The 27085-nt window shown below is 42.8% G+C and overlaps 1 protein-coding gene across 5 annotated transcripts in view; it reads left to right on the forward strand.

Annotated features, from left to right (window-relative positions):
• The first annotated feature begins 4351 nt into the window (after nucleotides 1-4351).
• The window catches only part of ltbp1 (latent transforming growth factor beta binding protein 1), a 119359-nt gene continuing 96625 nt past the window's right edge, over nucleotides 4352-27085 (forward strand). For all 5 annotated transcript variants that reach the window (XM_028423004.1, XM_028423005.1, XM_028423006.1 and 2 more), the window contains exons 1-2: nucleotides 4352-5008; nucleotides 16313-16383. In XM_028423004.1, coding sequence (XP_028278805.1) covers nucleotides 4683-5008; nucleotides 16313-16383 — 397 coding nt within the window. In that variant the 5' untranslated portion in view covers nucleotides 4352-4682. The remainder of the gene's footprint in view (nucleotides 5009-16312; nucleotides 16384-27085) is intronic.

Genomic DNA, 27085 nt, shown 5'->3' on the forward strand with positions numbered 1-27085 from the left:
TCATTCATTAGCAGTCAGAGCAGATGTCAACTTTTAGCTACCTCCTCCCCAAAAAATGGCAAAACTGAAGGTGGATGCTGAGAACAGGGGGTTTCAAGCTCAGTGGGAGGCAGAGTACATGTTCACTGAGGTAAATGGCAAACCTGTGTGTCTTCTGTGTGGAGAAAGTTTGGCTGTAATGAAAGAATACAATTTAAGAAGGCACAATGAAACGTCTAAGAAACAGACAAAAACAAGAATATGGACACGGAACAAAGGCTACAGAAGAAGAATGTACAGGACGTGATTTTTCTTTGAAGGCAGTTTGTTCTTGTCTGTGTGCCTGCTGAAAAATGTTTTCCCGATTATTCATTTAATCATTAAATAATACACTGTGTTAGGTTCAATAGGCTACGTGCAATCATTTCAATATGTTTTAATAATATGTTTAACATTGAATCAGTCCGGCCCTCGTCTTATAGCCAATTTGTTTTTTTGGCCCTCTGTGTATTTGACTTTGACATCCCTGTCATACAGGCACGTGGAGGCCACACACACTACTGAGCCTCATTCTGACCTGTCTTGAGGAATTTCCACGCAAGTTGGATCAGCCTGTAATGGAATTTTTCACTTTCATTTTGAGTATGGTTCCAAATCCAAACCTCTATGGGTTAATATTTTGATTATATTATTTGATATTTGATTATATTGATCATTTTTATGTTATTTTGTTCTTATTTTGTTTCACTATGTAATGAATGAATATTTTCAACTAGAATATTTCATTCATTGAGATCTACTTTTTTTCTGAGCAGTGTATGACTGTAAGAAGTAAAAATGTACAGTTGGTGTATGACTTTTTATCAGTAACTTACACAATTGTGGAGGAATTTTGGTCCATTCTTCTTCACAATATTGTTTCAGTTTATTGTAGTTTTTGAACATGACCTAAATAATAAAAAAAAATATTTCTGTATGGTGCACTTCATTGCCATGTTTTCTTTAATCTTCTTTCCTCTGATGATCACTTGTGTTTTTCTTCAAGTGAACAGTAGACAGCATGCATTCTACCCTATGTCTGCACTAATCCAGAGAGCCTCGATAAGCAAACGTCTTCCTGGAGTCAGTGGCCTGCCAATACACACAGACAGTAAGCTTCAAATGCTGATTATTCCCTGAACTCTGGCTGCTCTGTTTCAGTTTCTGACTCACTGCGGCTGGAGCAGATTTAGATATGAGTTCATAGAAACGGCTGATGTTCAGACATACTTCTGAGCACCTGTCAGACAGATCCATTCAGGGAGCTCCTCCAGAGCAGATGTGTGTCTGCTGCTGCCCTCTGTTTGTTTGATGCATAGGAGTTTCCAAGACACATGTTTTTCTGAAAGTTTACAGTGTGTCTGAAGTTTTTTGTTTTCCAAAAGATACTTGTTTCCTGTAGCAGCTGTACATCATAAATGCAATTGTAAGTCTTCATGATCTTTCCATCAACTGTTCCTGTCAGGGGTGGCCACAGTGAATCTTCTCTTTCTCTGCATCCTCTTCTCTCACATTAACTAACTGTTCTCTTTTAGCTCGTCCTTATATCTCCTCTTTGGACTTCCTCTTGACCTCTTTCCTGGCAGCTCCATTTCCAACATCCTTCATTATAACCACTATCCTTCCTCTGCACATGTCCAAACCATCTCAGTCTGTCTTCTCTGACTTTGTCCCCAGGACAGCCCACCTGAGCTGTCCCTCTGATCTGCTCCTTCCTGATTCTGTCCACATTTCAGGATAGAAGGTGGGATCTCCTGTTATATTTGGTCCACTGACCAATTAGGATCCATGAGCACAATCCTCATAATACTGGGTTCACTCAGTCATGTCATGGCAGTCATGAGGATGTTTTTTTGTATTTATTTTCTAGTGTTTTGTTTGATTGTGTTTTCAGTTTAACTGTTTTATTTTGAAATGTATGTTTAATTTCCTGTTTTGTTCCATGTAACCTGTGCTTGACTGTTTGCCCCGTTAACTTGTCCTGCTCAACCTGTGTGTATATATAGTCCTCCCTCACCCATTGTATGCTCTCTGGGTGGTTAGTGTAATTGTGTGACTCCCAGTTATAGGTTGGTCTTTGATTTTTGATTTCTTGCCTAACCCCTTCTTGTACCGCTGACTGATTTGTCTGAATGATTTTTGGTTTTGGACCCAGCCAGTGTTGTCTACATTTTTTAGTTGTTAGCCTAGCCCTTGCCCTTGCCTGTGCCAGTCTTTAGACTTTGTTGTTGGACTTTTGACCTGACCTTTGGATTTTGCACTTTATACTGCCTCTCCACTCTCCACTGTCATCTCTGGGTTTGAGTCGGCCTGCCCTCTAAAACTTTACAGCAGGCTGTTTGGATATGACTGATTGGACAATGTAGTGATGTAGGAGAAGGTTTTTTTGGTAACTCAGGTACAAACCAGGTTATGTTGCTGGCTGCTAAAGTCTCCATAAAAAGGTGTGGATCAGTGCTGTGTCTCCTGAACACACCTGCTATCTGAACCTGGTGATTTGATGTGTGTAGAATCCTTCCTGTGCCTAATAGAATGATGGATCCCCTTAATGTTCCAGGTAATGAATTCACTCCAGAATCCTACTGCTGCTTCCTCAGCTCTCTTCAACAACACCAGTAAGAAGCTTCTCAATTACTTCATCGCTAACATCATCGTGTCTAATGTTTTACCCCCAGACTTTGACCCAGTTGCCCAGTGTGGGGCTCAGACCAAGGCAGGAGAGCTGTAGCAGGGTCTGTAGAATGATGGTATCGATGGCCGAGGAGAAGTCCAGGAAGAGCAGAAGGACGAGGTGAGGGCTGTGTGAACCACTGATGAGATGACATCCGTAAAGTGGTTTTTCTAGTAGGCATCCTGGTGGGGGTCCACAGTGACGTTGATGGAGTCTTTCATGTGGGCCATGACCAGCCTTTCAATGCACTTCATGACTACTGTTAGGACTATGGGTCTATAGTCATTTAAACACATCATTTTGGAGCACATAGGGACAGGGGCAATGGTAACAGTCTTTAAGCAGATGGGGATGTAGATGGAGATGAAGCTGAGGATGGAGGAAGTGTATTCCTCCAGGTCCACCTCTCCCTCACAAGTAGCTGCCTCTGAAGACCTGCCAGTCTGTGCACTGAAAGCAGTCTTCTTTGTTGGCCCGATCCGCCTCAGCAGGGGTTGCTAAGCTGGCGCCAGCAGGACGGTGAAGTGTTCGGAGACCAAGCTGGAAGCTGGAAAAGCTCTGTATGCACCATGGATGTTAGCATACACACAGTCCAGAGTGTTATGTGCCCGTGTAGGAAAGGTGACATGGGCACAGTGTCCATCAGTTTCATGTGATTAAAGTACCCTCAATCATGTAAACTGCCTCCTACCTGTCGGCATGTAAACAATGAGGACGAACACCACTGTACACTCCCATGGCAAATAGTACAGCCGACTTACCACTGTCATAAGTTCACCTCAGAGCAGTGGCTCAGCGCCATCTTTGTTCTTTGAGTCTGTTGTGCATCTGTTGTGCTTCTTTAAGTTCCTGTAGTCTTTTTATCAGCTCCACCCAGTCTGAGCGTTCTCCTCTGACCTCTGACATCACATTCTCTGTAAGCACTACAGATGTTTGTGTGTGACCAACAACCATGCCACCTTCAGAGTCCTGATCACCTTTCTTCCACATTCTGATGCTCACTGTGAACTTCAGCAGGTCGTCTTCACCATGTCTGCATGGTTCTGACTGGCTGTTTAGGAGCAGGTGAACAGGTGGACTTAGAATGCCTGGTAACAGTTTGTCTATGAACATTCTGCAGTTTTCAAAAAACGGAATAATTGAACAAACAGAAAAATATGCTCTGAACAAATGATTCACTGTTTGGTTGAATATTATTATTGGTTTTATTTGGGTTGTTTTTTGTGATTTATTTACTGCTAAAATCCAAACAATAAACTAAATGATAAGATAATTAAATGAATAAATGGGTTGGTAGGTAAATAAAATAAAATAACTTAAAAATTGGTTTAATCCATAGCATACCATCGTGTTATATCTGTGTTTCCCATTCTAACCATATATTTGGCTCATTTGAACCAGTCTAGTCAGTATCAGTATTACCTTTCAGAGGCCTCTGTGTGGGAGTGTGGGTGTTAAGGTGGGTCAGTCAGTGTGTGAGTGTGTGTGTGGGCGTGGTGGCGGTGATGAGGGGGGTTTCAGTTTTGGGTCCCTCTGGGGCCCCAAGAAACTCTGAACAAACGTTCTTGGGGCTGGTGCGTATGCTCCCCCTCCTGACGTCACGTCTGGAGGCAGGCTGCTCGCGCTGCTGACACTGTTCACCTCCAGCGGAGAAACTTTCCTGGAGTTCTCAGGCTCTTCTGACTGCAGACCACAGCAAAGTGAGCGCAGCAGCCCGGACAGCCTCACAGTCACGGGGACGGACAGAGGGGGGACAGGCGCTTCTCCACCGGAGGATTTTGTAACCCCTTTACATGTCCGTTTTATTCCACACTTTATTCCACAGTGAGCGTTTTTTGGGGCAGCGTTAGCTTAGTGCACACAGGGTTGGTGGTCGCAGGAATATGTTCAGGAATACAAGTTTCTTTAACTCCTAACAAGTGAAAGAACTTTTTTCACAGACTCCTTTCCCCCGTAGAAAACTTTTCCTCTTTACTTTGTGTTCGGTGTGGACATGGCTTGGATCAGATGGGGCCTCTTGCTCTCCTTCGGGCTGCTTTTCTCTCCGGTTTGTGTGTCAGCGGAGCGGCAACAGAGCCAGAGCGGCTTCAGGAGGCTGTACGTGCTCCAGCCGGGGCCGGGGCCGGGGTCGGCCGGAGCGGACGGCGCTGTGCGAGTCAGCTCCATCTCGACGCGTCACGGCCCCTCGGGGCAGCCGCACACGTACAATGTAGATCTCAAAGCCAGCTTAGGCGGCCAGGTCCGGACCCGCAGGATGGGGACCCAGGCGGCTTCGGCCCCGCAGCAGCAGCAACCGCAGCAACTCGTGAAGCTGACCGGGTAAGATCTGGATCCGTGTCAGGAAGGAAGGAGGAATGTGGGCTAGTGGGAAAAATGAAAGTGGACTTAATGACTTCCTGTCAGCTTTTTATCATAGAGCAGACAACATCTTAAAATTACACTTTGACACTTGTATAATATAGAGTGGATACAGGCTTATCTCAGGGGCACAGGCTGCAATTAAAAGTCAGCATTCTGAGTGTTATCAGGCTAACTGGAGCTGATTGATGGCAGTTTGCACTCAAACTGTGCAGGTGTCTGATCTCTTTAAGTGGATGCCAGTTGGATTCAGTAATGATATTTCTTGATGGTGATTTTTGGACGCCACATCTGTCACAGCTGTAAACTGCATCCTTCAGAGATGCTGGAGTATAGGCCTGCTGTGTACTTACACCAAGTGGAGCTTGGCAGTAGAGCATAAAGTCACACACAGATCTCCCATGGGGAACTGAGCAAGTTTTTTCTCATATGACACAGGGCTTGTTGGTAAAGGCTGGACCATCATTAGCTGTAGCTTTGAACTGTTTTACCAAACAACTAATAACGGAACAAATTAGTAATTTTTTTAGTCATTTGGCATTGTACAAGTGTAAACTTCATAATACTCAATAGCATCAGATTGACCTCATTCAGTAAAAACTAGGAGTAAGTGTATTCATTGTTTTTGGTTTGAAGTCAGATTGAATAGCTGAAGTGGCTAAGTAAATAAATAAGGTCCATTTAAGGGAGTGAGAGCTCGACAGTTATCGGATTATTGTGAACGATACAACACCAATATTTTTTCATTATTAGTTTTATATAGAAACAATTGTATTGTTGCTTTTAGATTATGTTAGGTAACCCTGTTAAGCACTGTATGCCACAAAGTAGTTAGTGTCAATATGTCTACTCAGCTACATGTGCTACATGTGCTGTAGACATACTGTCTATGTCATGCCACTATATCTTAATTATCCCAAACATCCATCATTTTGTGGATTCTGTGTGTGTGTGTCTGATGACATCTTGCTACGGTACTGATATATGTGTGTGAAAGCTGCTGTTAAGAGGTCGGAGGCGAGGATGGTGGCTGCAGACTCTTGCCCAGTAGTCTAAGTTTTGTGTCCTTGTGGCATTGTTGCTTTATTTTAGTCACGTGCAAACTTCACTTCCCTATAATTTTCACATTAAAAACATGGCTGGGGGAAGATTGTGGTTCAGCTCAAAGCATATGCTGTTATAACATCATCATGTTTTATGAAGCAAATTTTTCCCATCTGCCAGTGACATTTTGACCACCACGATTGACAGATCCCGCCCCATATATACGTGCACTATTTAGATGACCATGAGTGAGCAGCAGATATATACAGAATGGTCACCTCCAAGGCCTGGAAACATTGGTCTCTTATTCCATTTTCCTGGTGGTGGATTTACATAGCTAAACATCACTCGAAGGTTATCCCTATTAAGTAATGGCATCAGTGGATCTGACTGAACATCATAGTGTAAAGGGAGAGGAGATCACTTTTTAAAACGGACCATGCAGTGCCCTTACTAAGGAACCTATGGAAATGATGATGTGGCTTCTTCCAGTGTCAGCATATAGATGAGAACATAGCACACTGTGTTATTTCTCATGAAAGCCTTGTTTAGGCTGTACCTTTTATGGGTGATGAAGTTTTAGATCTGCTACCCAGTGAACATGAGAGGCTTGGTACACATGTACATTGATATTTTATTGGTTTAAAGCCTTGTCAGGAGCACGCCAAACTGATGACAAAATCAAAAGTTATGTTGGTCAATCAGGAGCCTGAAAAAAACAGCCTGCTGGATCTATTCTCTGGGTTTGTGCTGTGTGTTCTATGTTCAGGAGGGACATCCATAGCTGCCATGGAATATAAACTGTACATTTCACACGTTATCATTATGTGTATGAATAATGATGAGTTACTGTTTCCTTGTGATAGCTTAGCAATACCTTCTCCAGCGCCACACATGTAATTACTATTAAATTGGATTTTTGCCGATAATGGCAATATCAGCAAAAATCCAATATTGTGCAGAATTGTTATTTTGGCTTCATCCATCACTGCATACCGGACCAATGTGGTGTTTTAAGTCTAATACTTTTATTATATTTTGGTAGTAAAATACATTATAATATCTTTGGCAGATACTATATGTGCTGTATACTGACAAATTATAGCAGGGCAGCTACCGGCCATAGTGGTTTGGTACAGGTTTACATTGTTGTGACCCATCAGAGTGTTGTAAACCATGGAGCTGAAGCTCAAACATATCTTCTTTTCATGTATTGAAAAAATCTCGAATGCACACTGCTAGTATTGACAGTCTGATATGTAAGTCTGATGAGGGGATCAGGCTCTAAAACGCAGTTTTCTCCACTCACATAAACAGTTTTCTAATCCTCTGTTTACTTGTGTACATGTCAACAAGGCCCAAGAGCTGTGGGATATACCTCTGTCTTTTTCACAAAAATCCTCAATCTCTGCTTTGTTTTCAGCACTTTGTCCATGTTGGCATAGCTGTGTGAGGCTCTGTGCTCAGTCTAAGGCTCCTCCACTCTCACTCACCCTGAATTCATTTACACACAAGAAAAAATGTTTGAATCAGCTGGCTGACATTGACAAGTGGACTGTTCAAGCAAGAATTATGCCTGAAACCCTGAAACTGAAGCAGCTAAGTGGAATTCAGCTGTCTGTTGTTTTATTATGTACACCTGTGTTTTACTACTGCAGCTGTTGCTGTGGTGTGGAGTTGCACCTTTATCTGTATTCTGTGTTGACTGTGATTGGGTTTGTTATGAATATCTAGTTTAAGATATTAAAAAGCCTGTGTACATAAATATTTAATCATCTTTTCAGTAATTGTTATGTCACATAAAAACTATATGTGCTGGGACAGCTGCTATGTTATTAGACATACATAAGACTGTGTACATGCTATTAAGCTAGGAGATTCATCATAAAACAGGGATATAAAACACACATATTTTGGAACATTTTAATCAACTCTGGCTTTACCCCCAGAAACCAAAAACCATGCGTGACTTTTATGCTTTTTCAATAATTGCCTTAGATTACGTGTTCACCCTAGAATGAAGCTGACAGACTCAGACAGTCAACTTTTCAAGACGATGCTTGAATTCAAGATGCTCAGTTACAACCAATTTGTGCCTTTAATTGCTGTATTTTATTACAGTTAGTTTAATTTAAATGTCTTAATTTAAATTATGCCTAAACAATATACCATTTTCACAAGATTCTGTGAAAAACAAAAAATTCCACACTCCTCAATGCAACTAGGAAGCCATCATTGACTGTCTTATGAACAGCAGTCATGTGGCAGAAAATCAGCAGGTTTTGGCTGGTTTGTGGGAGAGTGGATATGTAAAAAAACAAAAAAACCCAGCTTTTACAAGGCTGCAAAAAAATGAATGATTAAATATGTTTATTGATGTATCCTGGATCTATCTATTAATCTATGTGATAATAGCCACAGTCAGTGAAGAATTCACTAATTATTTCCCCACAGTATATATTTTATGTCCCTATTTGATCAGTCATTAATAACTGCTGTACAACAGGTGGGGGCCAGGCCTACACCACCTGATCCACACATGCTGTAGACATGTTTTAATACCTTTTGGCTCATGTTTGCTCCTCTGACTCACAGGAGACTCAACTGCTTCTTCTTAATGGCCAAATTTAGATTTTTTTCTGGTTCACAAAATTTGATCCAGAATTGTGCAAAAACCCACAAACATGGCTGAAAACATCTTCTGTGGTTGATGCTGTACTGTGGGTGCCAAGATTCACTCATTTAATATTACTCCTTTCATACTTTGCTCCTCAGAATTTCGAGTCTTGTATAGGAAAGAGCTTTATATTTTACTAATACTATCTGATCTTAACAGTAGGCAATTGATTGAAAACTGCATTTAAAAACTGCATAAAAAATGCATTTAAAAACTGCATAAAAAAACTGCATTTAAACTCATACAGGCAGATCAAAAGACCATAACCATAAAATCTGCCTTTCGTGGCTTTTATTCATGCCGTCATGACCTCCGTGTCTGATGGCAAAGAGAAAGGTCTTTGAGCATGGCAGGATTGTTGAGCTGCACAAGCGAGGCCTCTCCATACATTAAGGGCTGCACTGTCCTCTGTCTGAGTCCAGCTGGGGTCTTTATTTCCTGTCTGACATGTTCAGTCCCTGCCTGGTATGTGCCATGCTTTGAAAATGTTATACGTTCCTTTCTGGTAAATTCCCACATATTCCACAGCCTTACTTAGAACTGCATGCTTGTCTCCAAGCCTAATTCCAGATAAGGCTGATGACATCACCGCTGTTATTTTAACACATTTTAACAGCTTTGTCCAGCAAGACCTCAGACAACTAATCCCAGGCTGAGTTAGGCTGCTCTATGTGTAACACTGGTGGAATTCAGACATTTCCTCCTCACTAGTGCGCTAAATTATTCACCACTGAGACAATTGTAGCTTCATTATTCAGATGCTACTCAGATATGACCAAAGACGGTAAATAAAGTTGGAGGAATCCCCTGTGACGCTCACTTTTGAAGCTTAGTGTGGTAACCACCAACCCCTAAACCCAAATATGGAGGTGGAGCGCAAGTGGGGTCAGAGGAGCAGGAAATGCTTGATGTGACATCACCCAACTGTCACTTAAAGTGGTCACGCCTGTAATTATGCATTATGCAATTATGCACTTTAAGCCTTAACATAATTAAAAAATCAAGTTATATAAAATAAATACAGTACAGTTGTTATGCATGGGGACTGTATCCAGAGATTATTTCTGCTGTAAAGTTGAACATTTTAACATGAAGGTCTGTGGGGATTGACTCGTTTTGGAATCAGCCGTCAAATGGCCATTAGAGGAACTGCAGTTTTTGGCCCTGGTGTTACAACATGTGAGTCAAATAGGCCAGGACAGATCAAAATATACTGATCTGTCCTGGCCTATCAAAATATAGTCACACAGCCACAAACACCCCATACAAAGATGATTGAAAAGTTCCTGACATCGGATCTTCACACCATTGTAGTTGTAGCAGTCTGTGCTGCCCATAATCATGCAGCAACGTTTACAGATTGGCTCAGTAATGGTGCTTTTATTTCCATTTAAAAAAGCAAAATGTTGGTGTCTGAACATTGTGTAACACCACCTACCACAGCTAGCCTATCAGCCTCTACATCACCTCACCAGATAACATTTTAAAAAATGACCCTGATTAAACATTTTGGCAGCTTGACTGAGATACCAGATTGGTTTGGTTTAAACATGTCAATCTCTCCATACATACTCAGCTGTAATGAGCTGTAATGAGGTTGCCTGGACACCAACCTGATGTGTTTCCCAAAACGAGGGCCGGCTCTCATTTGAAAAGGAGGGAAAACAAGCAGTAGAATTAGACGCAGCCGCTGGACTGTGTGTGGTCCAGCAGACTGGCCTCAGCTGCTCCGTTTGCGGCCTGGCAGTGAGTGTTTTGATGTGTGATTAGTGAATAAAGTACAGCTGTGAAGTTCTGTCACCCACACAGAAAGCAAATGACTCTTATCAGAGTCATTACCAGGTTCCACAAAGCTGCACGGATCAGGTGCTGCAGGGTCTGACTTGTTTGGTCTAGAAGGGGGGCCCCTTAGCAGTAGTTTTTGTCGCTGTTGCTCATTTCTTCCCTCTCCTTGTGATAGGTTGTGTGTACGATCCAGTGTTTCTGTTACTCAGATGCAGCAGACAGTGTAGTGTTCACTAACACCACCACACCATGACTGGCATGGTGACACAGGTCACACAGCAGTGGCAGGCAGGGCCGGCGGGCCCCTCCACATCCCTTGTCTTTGGCTTGGTTAATCAGAGATGAATTACAGTGCACAGCGTAAATGAGCACACCCCCTTTGAAAAGTAACATTTTAAACAATATGTCAATGAACACAAAACAATTTTCAAAATGTTCACAAGACCTAAGTTTAATATAGCATCTGTTTGCCTTATACCATGAAAGTAAGGTTAAAAATATACCTTAGATTACACATTTTTCAGTTTTACTCAATTTAGGGTGGTGCAAAAATGAATATACCCTAACAACAAAAACTACTTTAAACTCTAGTATTTCATATAACCTCTGTTATTTTTAAGGACAGCACCAAGTCTTCTATGTGTGAATTGAACAAGTTGGCAGCATATTGCAACATCCATCTTTCTCCATTGTTCAAAAACAGCTTTTTTTAATGCCTGGATGCTGGATGGAGAGTGATAACTCTTCAATTTGGTTCAGATCAGGAGACATACTGGCCACTGAATCACTTCCACTCTGTTCTTAAACAGTGGCCTTAGATGTGTGTTTTGGAACATTGTCATGTTGGAAAAGTGCATGACAACTTGCCTTTAGTTCATGCACTTTTCAATTTGAGTGATGGTAGCACCATGTCTTTGAGTATAGAGCAGTATTGTTGAGTTCATGATACCATCAATGAACTGCATGTTGTGTTCGGTGCGTGAATTGGACCCAAATGCAGACCAAAGTAGCGTTTAAACAAAGGTGAGCTTTAATGAAGCCAAAAATACAGTCCAGGGTACAAGAAGGACCAAACTAAACTATGACTGAGCAACAAAAAGTACAAAGCAATACAACAAACCTGGGGAGAAGAAGTTCATGGCACGGGGAGTGACAAACACAATGATCTGACTAAGACAAAGGGAAGCACAAGGCTTAAATAAGGAGGGTGAAACACAGGTGAACACAATCAGGGGGGAGCTAATAATCAGGGCGGAGGAACAGAAGGAGAGAGGGAAGGACTGAGGAGGAGCAGAGAAGGAGGAGGGAGGAACAGAAGGAGAGAGGGAAGGACTGAGGAAGAGCAGAGAAAGAGGAACCAAATCTCAAAAATACTAATAAATGACAAGAGGGATAAACAATAAGAATACAAAACCAGGAACAAACACAGGATCATAACAGTACCCCCCCCTCAAGGGACGGCTCCCAGACGTCCCAGGAAAGAAAACCAAAAGGCGCAGCTGAGCCGGGAGGGAGGGGGGAGGCCCGGAGGAGGGACCAAAACAAAATTACAAGGAGCCAAAGTTCAACAAAGGGTGACCCAATGGGCAAAAGTTCAGGAGGAGGACGACGAGGTACAGAAATGGCCAAAGGCCACAGAGTCAAATTGGCCAGGGGGCCAAAACAGAGTCAAAATGGCCAGGAGGCCAAAACACTCAGGGGTTGGGGCCTTCTGGGTCCTGACAGACGCCCAACAGAGGCAGGGAGAAGGGCAAAAGGCCAGTGGAGGCGGAGTCATGGGCCCTCCAGGGTCCGGTCGGAAGACCAGCAGAGACAGTGAGCTGGACCCTCCGGGGTCCGGTCGGAAGGCCAGCAGGGACAGGGAGCTGGACCCTCCGGGGTCCGGTCGGAAGACCAGCAGGGACAGGGAGCTGGACCCTCCAGGGTCCGGGCTGAAGGCCAGCAGGGACAGGGAGCTGGACCCTCCGGGGTCCGGGCTGAAGGCCAGCAGAGACGGAGATGCGGACCCTCCAGGGTCCGGGCGGAAGACCACCAGAGACGGAGATGCGGCCCCTCCAGGGTCCGGGCGGAAGACCACCAGAGACGGAGACGCAGACCCTCCAGGGTCCGGGCGGAAGACCACCAGAGACGGAGACGCGGACCCTCCAGGGTCAGGGCGGAAGAACACCAGCGAGGACGAGGCCGGGGACCCTCCAGGGTCCGGACAGGAGGCCAGAGCCGAAGACGAGGCCGGGAACCCTCCAGGGTCCGGACAGGAGGCCAGAGCCGAAGACGAGGCCGGGAACCCTCCAGGGTCCGGACAGGAAGACCGAGACGAAGCCAAGGCAGAGGACCCTCCGGGGTCCCGACAGGAAGACCGAGACGAAGCCAAGGCAGAGGACCCTCCGGGGTCCGGACAGGAAACCAGAGACGAGGACCCTCCGGGGGCCGGACAGGAAACCAGAGACGAGGACCCTCCGGGGGCCGGACAGGAAACCAGAGACGAGGACCCTCCGGGGGCCGGACAGGAAACCAGAGACGAGGAAACTTCGGTGACTAGACCGGTCACAACGGCTGAAGGTTCTACTGGGTCAGGACTGTGACCCAGGACCGAACAGGAGGCTGAGGCTGAAAGTCCAACATAATCCGAATAGACTATCCCCAGAGTCAACGTCAAAGCCACAGCTGTTCCACAAAATAAAAAATCCAATGTCTCGTTGGACAGTTCACAAGGGGCAGCACAGGGAAGACCACCCTCGGGTGGCTCGGGAGGAAGTGACATCGCCAGGAGTCCACCCTCTGAAGGAGCGGGGAGGAGCTCTGACGGAGCGGGGAGGAGCGACGTCGTCTGGAGTCCGCCCTCTGCAGGAGCGGGGAGGAGCTCTGACGGAGCGGGGAGGAGCGACGTCGTCTGGAGTCCGCCCTCTGCAGGAACGGGGAGGAGCTCTGACGGAGCGGGGAGGAGCGACGTCGTCTGGAGTCCGCCCTCTGAAGGAGCGGGGAGGAGCTCTGACGGAGCGGGGAGGAGCGACGTCGTCTGGAGTCCGCCCTCTGAAGGAGCGGGGAGGAGCGACGTCGTCAGGAGTCCGCCCTCTGAAGGAGCGGGGAGGAGCGACGTCGTCTGGAGACCGCCCTCTGAAGGAGCGGGGAGGAGCTCTGACGGAGCGGGGAGACCTGCCCCCCTGGGTTGAACGGAGCCCTCGGCCTCTGCAGGAACACCCAGGGAGAGATGAGCTGGGGGCGACATCGTCGACCTGCCAGCTGAAGCAGGAACAGGCGAGGAAGGAGTAGCTGAAGGGGTAGCAGGGGCTGGGCGAACGGCCCAGGCAGGGAGTGCTGGAGCCACCGGAGGGGGGAACTCCTCCATCTTCCGGAACACAGGGTGGTAGGTTGAGTGCATCCACGGCTCAGTGACCAGGACCTCCTCCATCTTAACCCGCAGCTTCTGCATCTCCCCGTGGAGGTCCCCTAAGCGCAGCAGCAGGGACATTCGGTGGGCACACCACTGCTGAATCTCCCTTTCATCTGAGGGGGGAGATGGCATGTGGTCCACCCATTTCACGGCATCATGGAGCCTTACCATGTGCTCGTTTAAGACCCTCCAACTAAAAAAGAGCTCCACCGGGTCAACCAATTGGTCAGCTGGGTCCATTTTTAGGTCAGATCATTCTGTTGTGTTCGGTGCGTGAATTGGACCCAAATGCAGACCAAAGTAGCGTTTAAACAAAGGTGAGCTTTAATGAAGCCAAAAATACAGTCCAGGGTACAAGAAGGACCAAACTAAACTATGACTGAGCAACAAAAAGTACAAAGCAATACAACAAACCTGGGGAGAAGAAGTTCATGGCACGGGGAGTGACAAACACAATGATCTGACTAAGACAAAGGGAAGCACAAGGCTTAAATAAGGAGGGTGAAACACAGGTGAACACAATCAGGGGGGAGCTAATAATCAGGGCGGAGGAACAGAAGGAGAGAGGGAAGGACTGAGGAGGAGCAGAGAAGGAGGAGGGAGGAACAGAAGGAGAGAGGGAAGGACTGAGGAAGAGCAGAGAAAGAGGAACCAAATCTCAAAAATACTAATAAATGACAAGAGGGATAAACAATAAGAATACAAAACCAGGAACAAACACAGGATCATAACACTGCAGCTCTCTTGACACCAGCAGCACTCATGCAACCCCACATAAGGACACTGCCACCATGTTTCACTGTAGACACTGCATTTTTCTTTGAAATCCTCACCTTTACGACGCCATACAGTTGTAAAACCATTAGTTCCAAAAACAGCGATCTTTGTCTCATCACTCCAGAGTATAGTCCCAGTAGGCTTCCTCTTTTTCAGCATGGGCCCTAACAAATTCTAGGCATGCTTTTTTGTGCATGGGCTTTAAAGAGAGGCTTCCTTCATGGACCATACCCATGCATGTCATTGATCTGCAGTGTGTGCCGTATGGTGTCACGGGAAATGGTCACTCCAGTTTGGCTTTCTACTGCTTTAGCTAACTGCAGTGAACTTGCATGGCAATTTTCTTCGACCCTTCTCATCAGAAGACGCTCCTGTCGAGATGTTAACTTCCATGGACGGCCTAGACATCTCTGTAAGATGGTTTCACTTCCATCTTTCTTAAATGTTTGTATCATTTTTGCTGGAGTTATTCTGAGTGATCTTAGTAAATCTTTGCTGATCTTTTTATCCTCACCTTTTTTGTGGTCTAATGAAATGATTTTTTTCTCAGGTCTTGTGTTATTTCTTTAAGTGGTTGAATTCTTGTTAAATTAGACATGTGTAATCTAAAATTCAGCTTTGCTCCTGTGAATTTCAGTGGGGTGTACTCATTTTTGCACCACCCTAATTTGAGTAAAACTGAACGTTTTGTTCTCTTAGTTATATTATTAATCTTACTTTCATGGTATAAGTTATATTGTTTTGGGTTCATTGAGATTATTGTTTAAAATGTTACTTTCCAAAGAGGGTGTACTCATTTACTCTGAGCACTGTATACTGACATTTAACTACAATTTTAGTAGGTGTAGGACAACAATGAGAAAATAGAAATATAGAGGTCACCAGGCTGAAGCGACTCATTTGTGCAGCTTTGCATAGGTGTCCATTATAAGTTACAAGTGTAAATACAAACTAAGAAATGCTGAACTGAGTGCTGATGACAAGCTGGAGAGTCCCTCTTCTCTTTATGCCTAGAGAAGAGGATTTCCATCTTTCCATACAGTCCACAACAAATACAGCCTAGTTTTGACTGATGTTCCTGGTGCTGATGGAGTGGGTGCCAGACCAAAACAGATGTTGGGTCTTTGGGTCTCAGTGGGCTTTTGGGGGATTTTGTCCTGTGTGAAAAGGCCCCCCTGATGATGAACCCAACATTGTAACCATTATCTCATATGCAACCTGTCATTTTCATGAGATTCGTCCTGGAACAGCCTTATGTTTAAAAATAGATGTGAAGAAAGGACTAGAAAAACATCTGTCCAGTCAGGTGTAGGAAGTGTTGATGTTGGCATATGAGTAAAGGAGATCACTCAGGTTGAGTCAAACTGAATTAACATCCCTTCAAAGGTCAACGGCTCAGTGAAATGTCTGCTTCCCATGTTGCATTTTTGTTGCTCAGCTCATAGTGTTGTTTCACCCCAGTAAAAGAAAGAGACGGGAAGTGTGTCCAAAAGAAGGAAAGAGTCAATAGCTTCCTTTCTGTTGGCCTCATGTTACATGTCTGCTTCTGTGTGTGTGTTTCATTGGGCCTGTGCTTGTTCTGTTTTTGCAGGGTGAACGTCTGTGGAGGCCAGTGCTGTCATGGATGGAGTACAGCTCAGGGATCGCAGCGATGCACCAAGCGTAAGCTAGACTACACAACAGCGTCTCCACATTAAACACACATAAACACGGGGGGAAAGACAAAGTACTTCATGGCTCAACTGCTATGCTGTAGTTTCCATTGTTTTCTTGCACATAATTCTTATATACATTATATTAATAATGTGCCATAATTATTACAATATTTTATTTCACAAATATGACATCAGCATAATCATTTCAGATGATTTCTGTGCCATATTTGGAGCTCATATATCCCCACCTAGTCAGTACTATGTTTATTATTTGAGCTAATTACATGCTCCTCTCTGATTGGTCAATTGAAGCACTATGAATGAAATGGTGTGTAGGTAAAATGTGCAGCAGCAGGAGGAGGAGGAGGAGGAGGAGGAAGAAGACTCATTTGAAATATATTAGGCTGATGATAATATTGAATTTTTGATCTTCAGCTATTGTTCAGCTCCATTTGGGTAAAGCTGATATGTGGACATTTGTATTTCTATGCAATTGTATAGAACGTCAAGCCTTCTCTATAGTGAAATTAATGTGATATAAAATGGTAAATTGAGTTCAAAGTGTTGTGTGAATGCAGTTTTTCCCCTACCAATACTAAGCTATTTCGAGCAGCAGCAGCAGCTTGAAAGGTATTTCCACATTTGTTCAGCTTCTAAAGTCACCTTTGATCATGCGAGTTTCTGTGAGATCTCATCTGAGTCCATTGTGGCCAGTCTTACTGAATGTTTTATTTTAAGTCAAGTGTTCAGGATGTACTGTAACTTGAATTTCAACAGATTGAAAGCGATATGGTATAACTTTGACATTTAGGCTAATATTACAGGTGTTCTGAGGGACAAGCTTGTAGGGTTTATTTGGTTAATAAAGCTTGACCCTTTTTAGTTATCTTGATTTTATTCTATGTGCCCACCTGACCCCTCAGGTCCTCTGGCCTTTTAATTGACCTTTAATTGACCTTTCAGAACCAATCTCTGGAAAGCAGTTTGTGTTTCAAACTTGATTGTATGCAAGAAAACTGATATATTATTATATTATAATACTGATATGTATTTATGTGAATATTACCTTAAAACTTGTTTTTATGTTTCAAAATGCAATTAGATGGTCTATGGGTTCTTGTATGTTACATCTTACATGTGAGACGGAAATAGAATGAAAATATCTTACATCGGAAGAGCAAAATCTTCTGTGGCTGTTTTAAGCTGAAACTCTGAACATAACCCGCTCCTGATCAGGATACGTTTGCAGCATAAGTTACTATGACGACAGAGCCAGTTTTAGAGAGTGCCACTTTTAATGATCCTGATAACCCTGCAGACTCATGCTAACCTGCTAATCTTGTTTTGGGCACACAGCAGTGAAGATCTTGCAAGAATCCAACTGACTCTTGAATCTTCACTGACACCATGATGTCATCAGTTCCATTCATTAGTGCAACACTGTGAAAAACAATAGATGTATTTTCATGAAGCCTCCTGAGGTCTTTGTTTGACAAATCATAATGTTTTAATGACCTCCCGAGGAGTGGGACTGAAAGGCATGTTTTTGACTCATCAGAAGAGACTCTTTGAGTTTAGCCCCTCAGTCATATCAGCTGAGGACTTGCAGCATGGGTGGAGTGGCTCTTTTTGTTTATACAGGCACAGGAAACCCTGGCATGTGTCATTTAAACTTCCCCACAACCACATGCTAAAGTCAGAGGGGGACTTAACTTCACTGGACGGAGCAGTATCATTTATTGTTTTTCTCTTTGTGATTCTGAAAGCTTCCAACTGCAACATTAGTATAGGATAGGCCCCTGTTGAAAACACAGTGGGATCTGTCGGTATAAGAAGCCAAACATTTTCCTTGAGAGTTTTAAAAAGCTTTTTTCAGCCTTGCACAAAACTACCAAATGATAAATCATATTCAGGATTTTAACCCATTAAATGCCAGTTTGATTACTTCAATGATGAATTGTTTATTACAAAAACACAAAAACAAAGCATGTTGAATCTGTGGCCTTTGGTATGCTGGTCATACTATTCAATCTCCCAATATGTTAACTGCTACATGCTAGCTTTCACAAACCAACATTGTGTTCTTGAATTTAGCCCATAATGGGCGATGACGGACAGACGGTTCGTCCAGTCATCTTCCAAGGTTTCCTTTTTAAAAGCCCTTTTCCAGGCAAACTACCACATGTTTCTATAGAACAAATGTGAAAGAAACAACAAGAGAATACTAATTTGTTATCTATTGCCTACATGAGCCGTCTGTAAAATCTATCATTGATATCAATGGTATCATCTTCATCTGTTAACACCATGTCTGCACAAGCCTTTTTTATGTAGCTGGTAGTACCGCTTGGAGGTTGAAATTGTCTGTCAAAGACAAGTGAAGGCAAACCTAATGTTTTAACAAAGAAGAGGTAGAGCTGAGAGCATACTGTTTCTTTTAGTCAGTAAAAATCAAAAATTGTTATTTTGGGAGAGATTGCGAGATGAGAGATAATTCCCCTTCTGCCACAGAGAAGACTGTTACTAAAACGCATTTAACTTGTTGAGCGACTGAAAACTTCCAGACTGGAGATGCGCATGATGTGTTTAGTGTCATTCCCCAATATTTATCAGCTATAAACTGACTAAAATTTGCCATCCCTCCATGCATATCATGTATTGTTATATATATATGTATATTTATCTTCATCTATGTAGCATCATGCTCCATAAGATAAGATAAGATAAGATAAGATAAGATAAGATAAAACTTTATTAATCCTGGAGGAAAATGTTTAAAAGTAATCATGAGGCAGCCATCCAGTCTACAGAAGTTCAAAGGTGAGGGCTCATCCGGGATTTCTCTCACACCCTAAGCGAGAATCATACCCCTAGAAAACTATATACACATGGATAACATGAGTGCTGGGTTTAACTAAAACATCAAGCCCTCAAGTGGGGCTACACATGGTTTTAATGACACTGTTACATTTTGATATGATGATCTGCAGTTCAGATCAAAAAATGTGTGTGATCTCATAGTTCCCACACCTTTTCCCACTCAGCCTTCATCGTCCTCCTCCTCGTCCCCTGGCTTTAAAATAAGACTTCCACTTGACTGGGTTTAATCATTCCACAAAGTGGAGTTAAGTGATAGATATACCAATTTAACAAGTTTATGATTGGTTATGAGTAGTTATGATCAAATTTCACAGCTCTGAGCTGATATGGCCAATTGCCTGATAAGTCAGGGTTTCATTTTGAAGCTTCACTTTCAGCTCTTTAAGCATTTACGTACTTATTTATAGGCAAAATACTGAGTATTAGCTTTGTTACTGTCGTGACCTGGCGACCTCAAACAGATCCGTCCCTGGCTAATTTATTGTGAAAATGTGACTGAACATATGAGCTGATTTGGTTTCGGCTGTCCCCTCAGGACCGTTCAGTCACCATGCATGCAGCGATCTTTCATGTTGTCGCTTCCACCCTCACATCTCCACTGAACCTAACTGTCACAGACCTTCTTTTAATGGTGAAGAATGTAAAAGCAGTGGAAATTTCAACCTGTTCAGTGCTCTCAGCAGCACGTTAAATCACATTTTCTGCGACAGAACACAGAGAAGACACAGCTAATCACAGATCAATCTGTCCATCTCTATGTGGCATACCTTATTATTGCTGCACAAACTTGTAACCCTGTGTTAGTAATGGCTGTCAGTCAGGAATGTTCCCCTGTGTTCTTCTCTGACCTCAATAAAAAATAAAAAGACAGGAGTGGACACAGATGTAGGCTGGATGTTGACTTGTTGATGCAGAGCAGCTTTCTGTTTGCCTCTTTTCTTTGGCAGGCAGTTGTTGACAACATGTGATTCAGCCATACAAAACTCATCTGATTCAGGACCAATGATCAGGAGACATTCCAATTACTCCTCCAGACTGGATGAAGTCAAATGTCGGAGGATTATTGAATTGCAGGGCAGAATAGCGCTTTGTCAGAGCTGCCTATAGGGAACACATCATGTTATCTCAGAGGAAATGTAACTTCACTCCTTTCTTACTTTACTAAAGTATGAATTTGAAAATTAAATAGACACAGTGTCCTTTTGTAAGACAGACCCATATCATGTCTATGATAAAGTAGGATGCCTAAAGCCAGTACCTAGGTTCAGTGTCACAGCAGATTTGTGCAGATCAGAATCTTCTTTCAATGATAAAAACCAATCAAAATCCCATTCTTTGTTTATTGTTTTGTCCTTGCTGGCCTTCTAGCATTGCAGTGCTGCCCACGTTCAGCATTAGTTCCACCAGTAATCTGATAACCAAAAGGAAATGTCATGTTTAGTAAGTGAATAGTGCGGTGTTGCCTCTTCTTTAGGTGTTTTATGCTTGTGGTCCATCTTGATTTTAGCATGGTCCTAGCCAGTCCTCACCTGAAACGTAGCTTCTTCTCTGACCAGGCTTCTTCCTGATTACAGCCAGTTCTGCATGTATAATATTAGTTTTCTATCTCTTTTTAATTTATGTGACTGAGCTGGCTGGTTGAAGTTAACATGCTAATAACACCAATCTTTTGTTTGCCCTAGAAAACAGTGCAGAGTCTGAATGATTTGATGAGAACTTGTCCTTTCTAAATTTCTTTCTAAACCTTGATTAGGTACTACCTAAGACCAGTAGTTTACCCATCACCGGATGGAAATGCACCTTTTTGAATTTCTTTCTTCTTTTTGTGAACTTCCTAAACACATGCCAGTTGTTTTTGTATGACACTGTTGACGTTGACATTGTAACATGTGGGTCGATTAGCCAGCTATGCTAATTCTTTTTCTGTTGTCTAATAAGAATTAGGCTGTTTCTTTATGCATTCAAGTTGGATGTAGGGTTTTGATTAGGATCTATGCAGTTTAATGACTCAGAGTGGTAATCTAGTAATACCCTGCTGGTAATCCAGCTTGTACATGCTATATCACACATGTGATTTTGACTAGAACCCAACCATTATGGGCTGCTGGCCCTTTTACAAAAGAGCAATTTCTACTGCAGTCAGTGGCAGTGATCATTCTCTGCCCTGCTTTGGGTTAAACAAGAAACAGCATCAAGTTGAGTTTGACTCCCTGTGGGCAACTCTAAACAAAAAAAAACATTTCTAAAAAAAATAATATTTCTCTGTCATCGGCGAGTTGGGTCTATGTACACATCAAACATCTGAGGAGTTGAGGGTTTTCCCTTTTCTTCACTCCCACCATCTTTTCTGGCTAAGAACACCTGGCAACCTGCTGACTCGACTGGTTTGCTGCTCATTGCTTGGTGGCCAAACCCATTACAGCTCATTATTGTGTCCATCAGCACTAACTCTGGAGGACTGCGTGCTGAATGCAGGTGTTATAATGTAAAAGGGGGGAGGCACAGTAAATGTTAAGCAATGTGTCTGACATTTCAGGTCACGGGGCAATGGAGGAGTCAAGTCCATTAAGACCTGACATTTGCCGGGTATTGTGTCTAGATCTTCACCCCACTTAACCAGCGTGGCAGACACAAGCTCTCTGAATTAGTTATCCAACAATAGATTCATTTCCTGCAGTGGCCCTCTGCAGGTAGTCACAGCACTCTGTATTCTCCAGAGTTATTCAGTCTCATTGTCAACAGAAGAGACAGATCTTCTCAGATATGATCAGCGTGGTTAGTTCCTCAATCTCATTTTTTTGTAAAGAAAGGACACAGTGGTTTTCAGAATGGGAAGAGGCAGTGTATGCAAAGAATGCACAACAGAGCCAGAGATTTAACACACACCTAGGGGCTATGATGTACCAAGGAATTCCAATTACACATAAGCCCAGAGAAGGCCTGGATGTTAGCATGAGGAACGTGCTTTGCTCATATCAATAGCTTCATTCATCCAGCCAGGCATTGTGTCTGTGTGAACCAATGAAATACTAGTGCATCACTATTAAGATAAGCACCCACAAGATAGTGAAGGTTGCAGTGTGACTTTTTTTGACTTGCTTTATATCTAAAGCTTTTATATAAAAATATTACTGACATCTTGCATCATGTCTCTGAATCCAAATATTTGGGTAAATCTAAAGGTTAATTGTATTTAGATGTAGAAATTAACACCTATTTACCGCCTAAGCTGCGGCAACTTTTAACCGTCATAGAAAGTTCACCAGTCACCAAAGAGTTCTAATGATGGTTACAGCTATTTTACTTAATTTGTATAATTGTGATTTTTATAATGTCCAAAAAACATAGAAAATGGTAAATGGTCTGCATATGCAAAGAACTTTACACTGCTTCACACAAGCTAATAGTACAACAGTTAGGATCAACTTAAGGTTAATAATCTTGCTCAGGGACACGCTAGGATGCAAACAGGGTCAAGGATCGAACCACCAAGCTTACAGTTAGGGAACAGTTGTTCTGATTTGTAAATCCACTACTTCAGTGATGAGCGGTAACAAGAAACTAGTATGAAGTCAATGTAAACACAGTAGCCACAAATTGTTACTCTAAAGCAGGCAGGTTAGGCTTTTTGTCAGTCTAAGTGGTCATTTACTTTAAGATGAACATCATGTTGCAGTCAGTGCTTTACTCTAACTTTGATTTGTAACATGATTGGATTTCTATAGTGTCATAGCAACCCAACAGAAAGACAAGTCTTACCTCTGGCCCAAAGGATTAGCGAGGCCTTCAGCGTCCTAACATACAGTCTTATCCCGGTTTAACCCTCTGGGCATCCTAGGGCCCAAACGTGTACATTTTGCTTTTTTTGTATTTTGGTTCTCAATATCTCCGTCCGTTTAAAGGATAAATGTACAAAACTTGGCCAGGGATATTTTTTTATGATTATTTACAAAAATCAATTGTCCCCACTTTCGCAAGTTGTACACAATGGGAGATAAACTTTTTTGTTACGTTCGGCACCCTTAGGTACACGTTTGGCCAATTGACTCCCATTATATCAGCAAATCTTCAAAAAAAAACATATTATTATGTTTTCCCCACATATCCCTTATAGTTTTGAACGTTTTCCTTTAAAAAAAAAAAAACACACATTTTAGGTGTTATGACCCCTTTAACCCACAATGGGGGAGGGGGGGGGTTTATAAAGTTATACAGTTTTTATAAAGACCTACTTCTATTACCTTGCAAAATGCAAGGAAATAAAATGACTGAACTTCATAAAAATGGTTTTGGTGTGTTCAGCTTGATATAAAAGACAATAGAGAATCATATCGTACATGTGAGTGTGTGTGTGAGTGAGTGTGTGTTAAATCAAGGTCTAAAAAATCAAGCTCTGTTGATAAACAAGTGGTGTTAGTGTTGCTGAGAATATATTGTGTGTATGTGCGTGTGTGCACATGTGTGTGTGCACGCGTGTGCATGTGTGCGTGCACGTGTGTGCGTGCACGTAAATTCAAATGATGAAAAGATAGATCATACAGAGGGTCCGTTCTCCTATTGGATGTGTGCACCATGTTTATGTAGGTGCATCTTTGAAGTCTAGAAGAACATTGTACAGTTTATCTGGCCAGTCATGCCACCACGAACAACCATGAAGAGGAGATTAAATTTTGAAGAGGCACTTGCTGCCATTTTGAGGTCCCCCAAGGCCACTGATTAAAACACATCATCCTCTGACAGCCAGGAGGTATCCGCATAGGAATTTTGTCCAGAGGAGGACCTTGGCAGCACCACTGGGGAGGAAGAGGGAGAAGAAGAGCAAGAGGAGGAAGAGGAAGAGGAGGAAGAGGAAGAAGAACAAGCGGAGGAAATGGATGACAGCAACTGGAGATTTCACTGGAGTTCCAAAAATGGTAAAGTGACAAGGGTGTAGATTTGCGTTTGACATTGGTGGGGGCCTAAGATTCCAATGAAATTTAACCCCTCCTGCACCCAATGAGAATCTGTTATTGTTTAGGAGGTGATCAAATTATTGGTGGGGACATGCCCCCTCCGTCCATGCTACTACACCCTTGCAAAGTGATGCTCCCACTAATGAACAAAGGTGTCTATTTGTCACATTTTGCTCTGAGGTCAGGATGATCAGTAGCCTCTAGAGCACCTTTAACCTTTTGTTTTCCTGAGGACATGCATTGACACTTTGTGCTTCCAGTGTGGAGCTACTGTGCCAAATGCGGGGCCCATGTCTGCAAAATGCATCATGATGCACCACCATGCTGCGGCAGAGGACTGCAAGAGGACAGCAAGAAGGTTCCTGGTTCCATTCTGACTGGGGTGGCGATTTTGTGTGGAATTTGCATGTTCTCCCTGTGCCTGCGTGGGTTCTCTCCGGGTACTCATGGCTCCCTCCACATTCTAAGACAAGTTAGGTTAATTGGTCACTCTAAACTGCCTGTAGGTGTGAGTGTGAGTGTGAATGGTTGTTTGTCTGTGTTGCCCTGCGATGGACTGGTGACCTGTGCAGGGTGTAACCCGCCTCTCACCCGAAGTTAGCTGGGATAGGCTCCAGAACACCCCCCCCCACCATCACCCAACACATAAAACATATAGAAAATTGTATATCTATGGATAGGTCTGACATTGCTGAAAAGAAATTTAAAAAAATGAAAAAAAAATATTTATATATGGCATTGTTATAGCACTTTTAAGAGAGGTACACATTTGGGCCCTAGGGGTCCGAGTGTGATTTTTTGGAATAATGGCTTATTACTGCAATAATAATAATGCATCAAAATCAATTTTGTTATCAATTATTGACTTAGTCAAGGCTGTAAATTCCTCATATGAAGTGACCCACTTGGCACCTCAGTTTTTAAAAATCTTGCATATTTTCAGTTTTACTGTTTATGAATTACATATTTGTATGACAAAAATAACACAAAAACATACAAAAATATAGAAAATTGTATATCTATAGTTAGGTCTGACATTGCTGAAAAGAAATAAAAAAAAATGAAAAAAAAATTATATATGGCATTGTTATAGCACTTTTAAGAGAGGTACACATTTGGGCCCTAGGGGTCCGAACGTAGCCAAAATCAAAGGGTGCCCAGAGGGTTAATCTTAACTCTGAGGCCAGCAGTGACTCAGATAATGTGGAATTCAATACCTCATATATCGCTGTCATATCTTTCCACTCCTACCTGCTTCTGAATTCAGTGAACATCTGTCCCAGCCCCATGCAAGGTTAAACAGGCTGTTGCTGTTACCCATAAAGTCTGAGCAATTTTCTTTCCTGCACAGTGGAATTTTAAGGTCTTGCATCAAGACAGTGACACAAAGAAAATCATTATGCCTCACAGTTTCTGCTTCTCACCTTGAGTCTGTACGCCACACGTACTTGCTTTTTTTTTTCTGTGGACCTCAGTGAGTGTACGCAGGCGCTACCCGAACACCAGGCCCAGCGCGGTTTGATCAAAAAGGGCGAGGGTATCAGCATGACTGATCTATTTCCTGTCCCCGGCTAACAAGTAAATTACCATCACTTACTCTGTCACCCTCGTCACAGAACAGACCTCTTATGTTGCTGACCTCAGTCTGAGAGAAAACTATTCACAGAACAGATGGCAACTTCAGCTCCAGGCCACAGATTGGGGTGTGTGTGTGTGTGTGCATGTGGGGGGTGGTGGTGGTGGTGGTGGGGTGTATTCACACTGGTTGGAAAAGAAAGCTAAAAAGCTTCACCCTAAGTGGAAAATTAACAACGGGGTGGTTTTAAAGTGCTAACATAAGTTAGCTCTTGGGGGCAGAGACAGCAATGATGTCACCTTTGAGGTAATCTTTTGGTGGAACGGATATGAGAAAACAGAGACTGCTGTTGATGTTAGATTATAAATTGTGCAACACTTTGTATGATATAACAGTTTAGATTTCAAGGTTTGTTGTAAATGTGCAGTAATTCTTATATAAACTAGCTAATTGATGGTAGATTAGTGGTGAGAAACCTAAATAGACTTTAACTAAAGATGGCTGAACCTTCTGTGATGTCACCCCTAGGTTTCTGAAGCGATTAGAGAAATTGTGCTCATCTTTTGTTTGCTGTCGGAGTCAGCCTGTATCTCAGGTAATCCAAATATCTGTCACTCAAATTGACCTTGCCCTAAATTATGCAAAACTGGATAATTTTGGAGAGTTATACGAAAATTAACCCCATACAGTGTCAATTATCTATGAAGACTGAAAGTCTGTAAAGTTGGACATTTTAACATGGAGGTCAAAATGTGATAGGGCTGGCTTGCCACAAGATTGGAATGTGCTTAGGGTCATTGGCCAGTCAGGTATACTTAAGAACTACATTAAACACATCACACAGATAAACACTAAAAACTTTGTTTCATTTATTTGTTATTATATATTATTTTATTTAGTGTATTATTTGTCAGAGCTCAAAATTTTATTATTATCTTTTGGGGTTTGCTCGGGCCACCATCGGAAAGGATACTGAACTGAACAACTAAACCTGTGTATGGATTGAACTGATGTGTATATTTGAACTAAACAGATCTTTTTGTGATTATAACAGAATTGATTAACTAAAATGCTCTTACAAGAGGAATGTGTTCTGTTACAATACATGGTGGGTAATTTTTTGGGGGGCAACAGTGGTGCAGTGGGATAGCAGGGTTGTCCAATAACCGGAAGGTTGGTGGTTTGATCCCAACTCCTCCCTAGTCACTGTTGTGTGTTCTTGGGCAAGACACTTCACCCTAGCCTGTGGCACGCCTTGCTAGTCATTGTATGACACTGCTTGTGCAGCAGCCGTAACGAAT

The sequence above is a fragment of the Parambassis ranga genome, chromosome 15 (assembly GCF_900634625.1).
Source record: "Parambassis ranga chromosome 15, fParRan2.1, whole genome shotgun sequence".
Lineage (NCBI taxonomy): Eukaryota > Metazoa > Chordata > Actinopteri > Ambassidae > Parambassis > Parambassis ranga.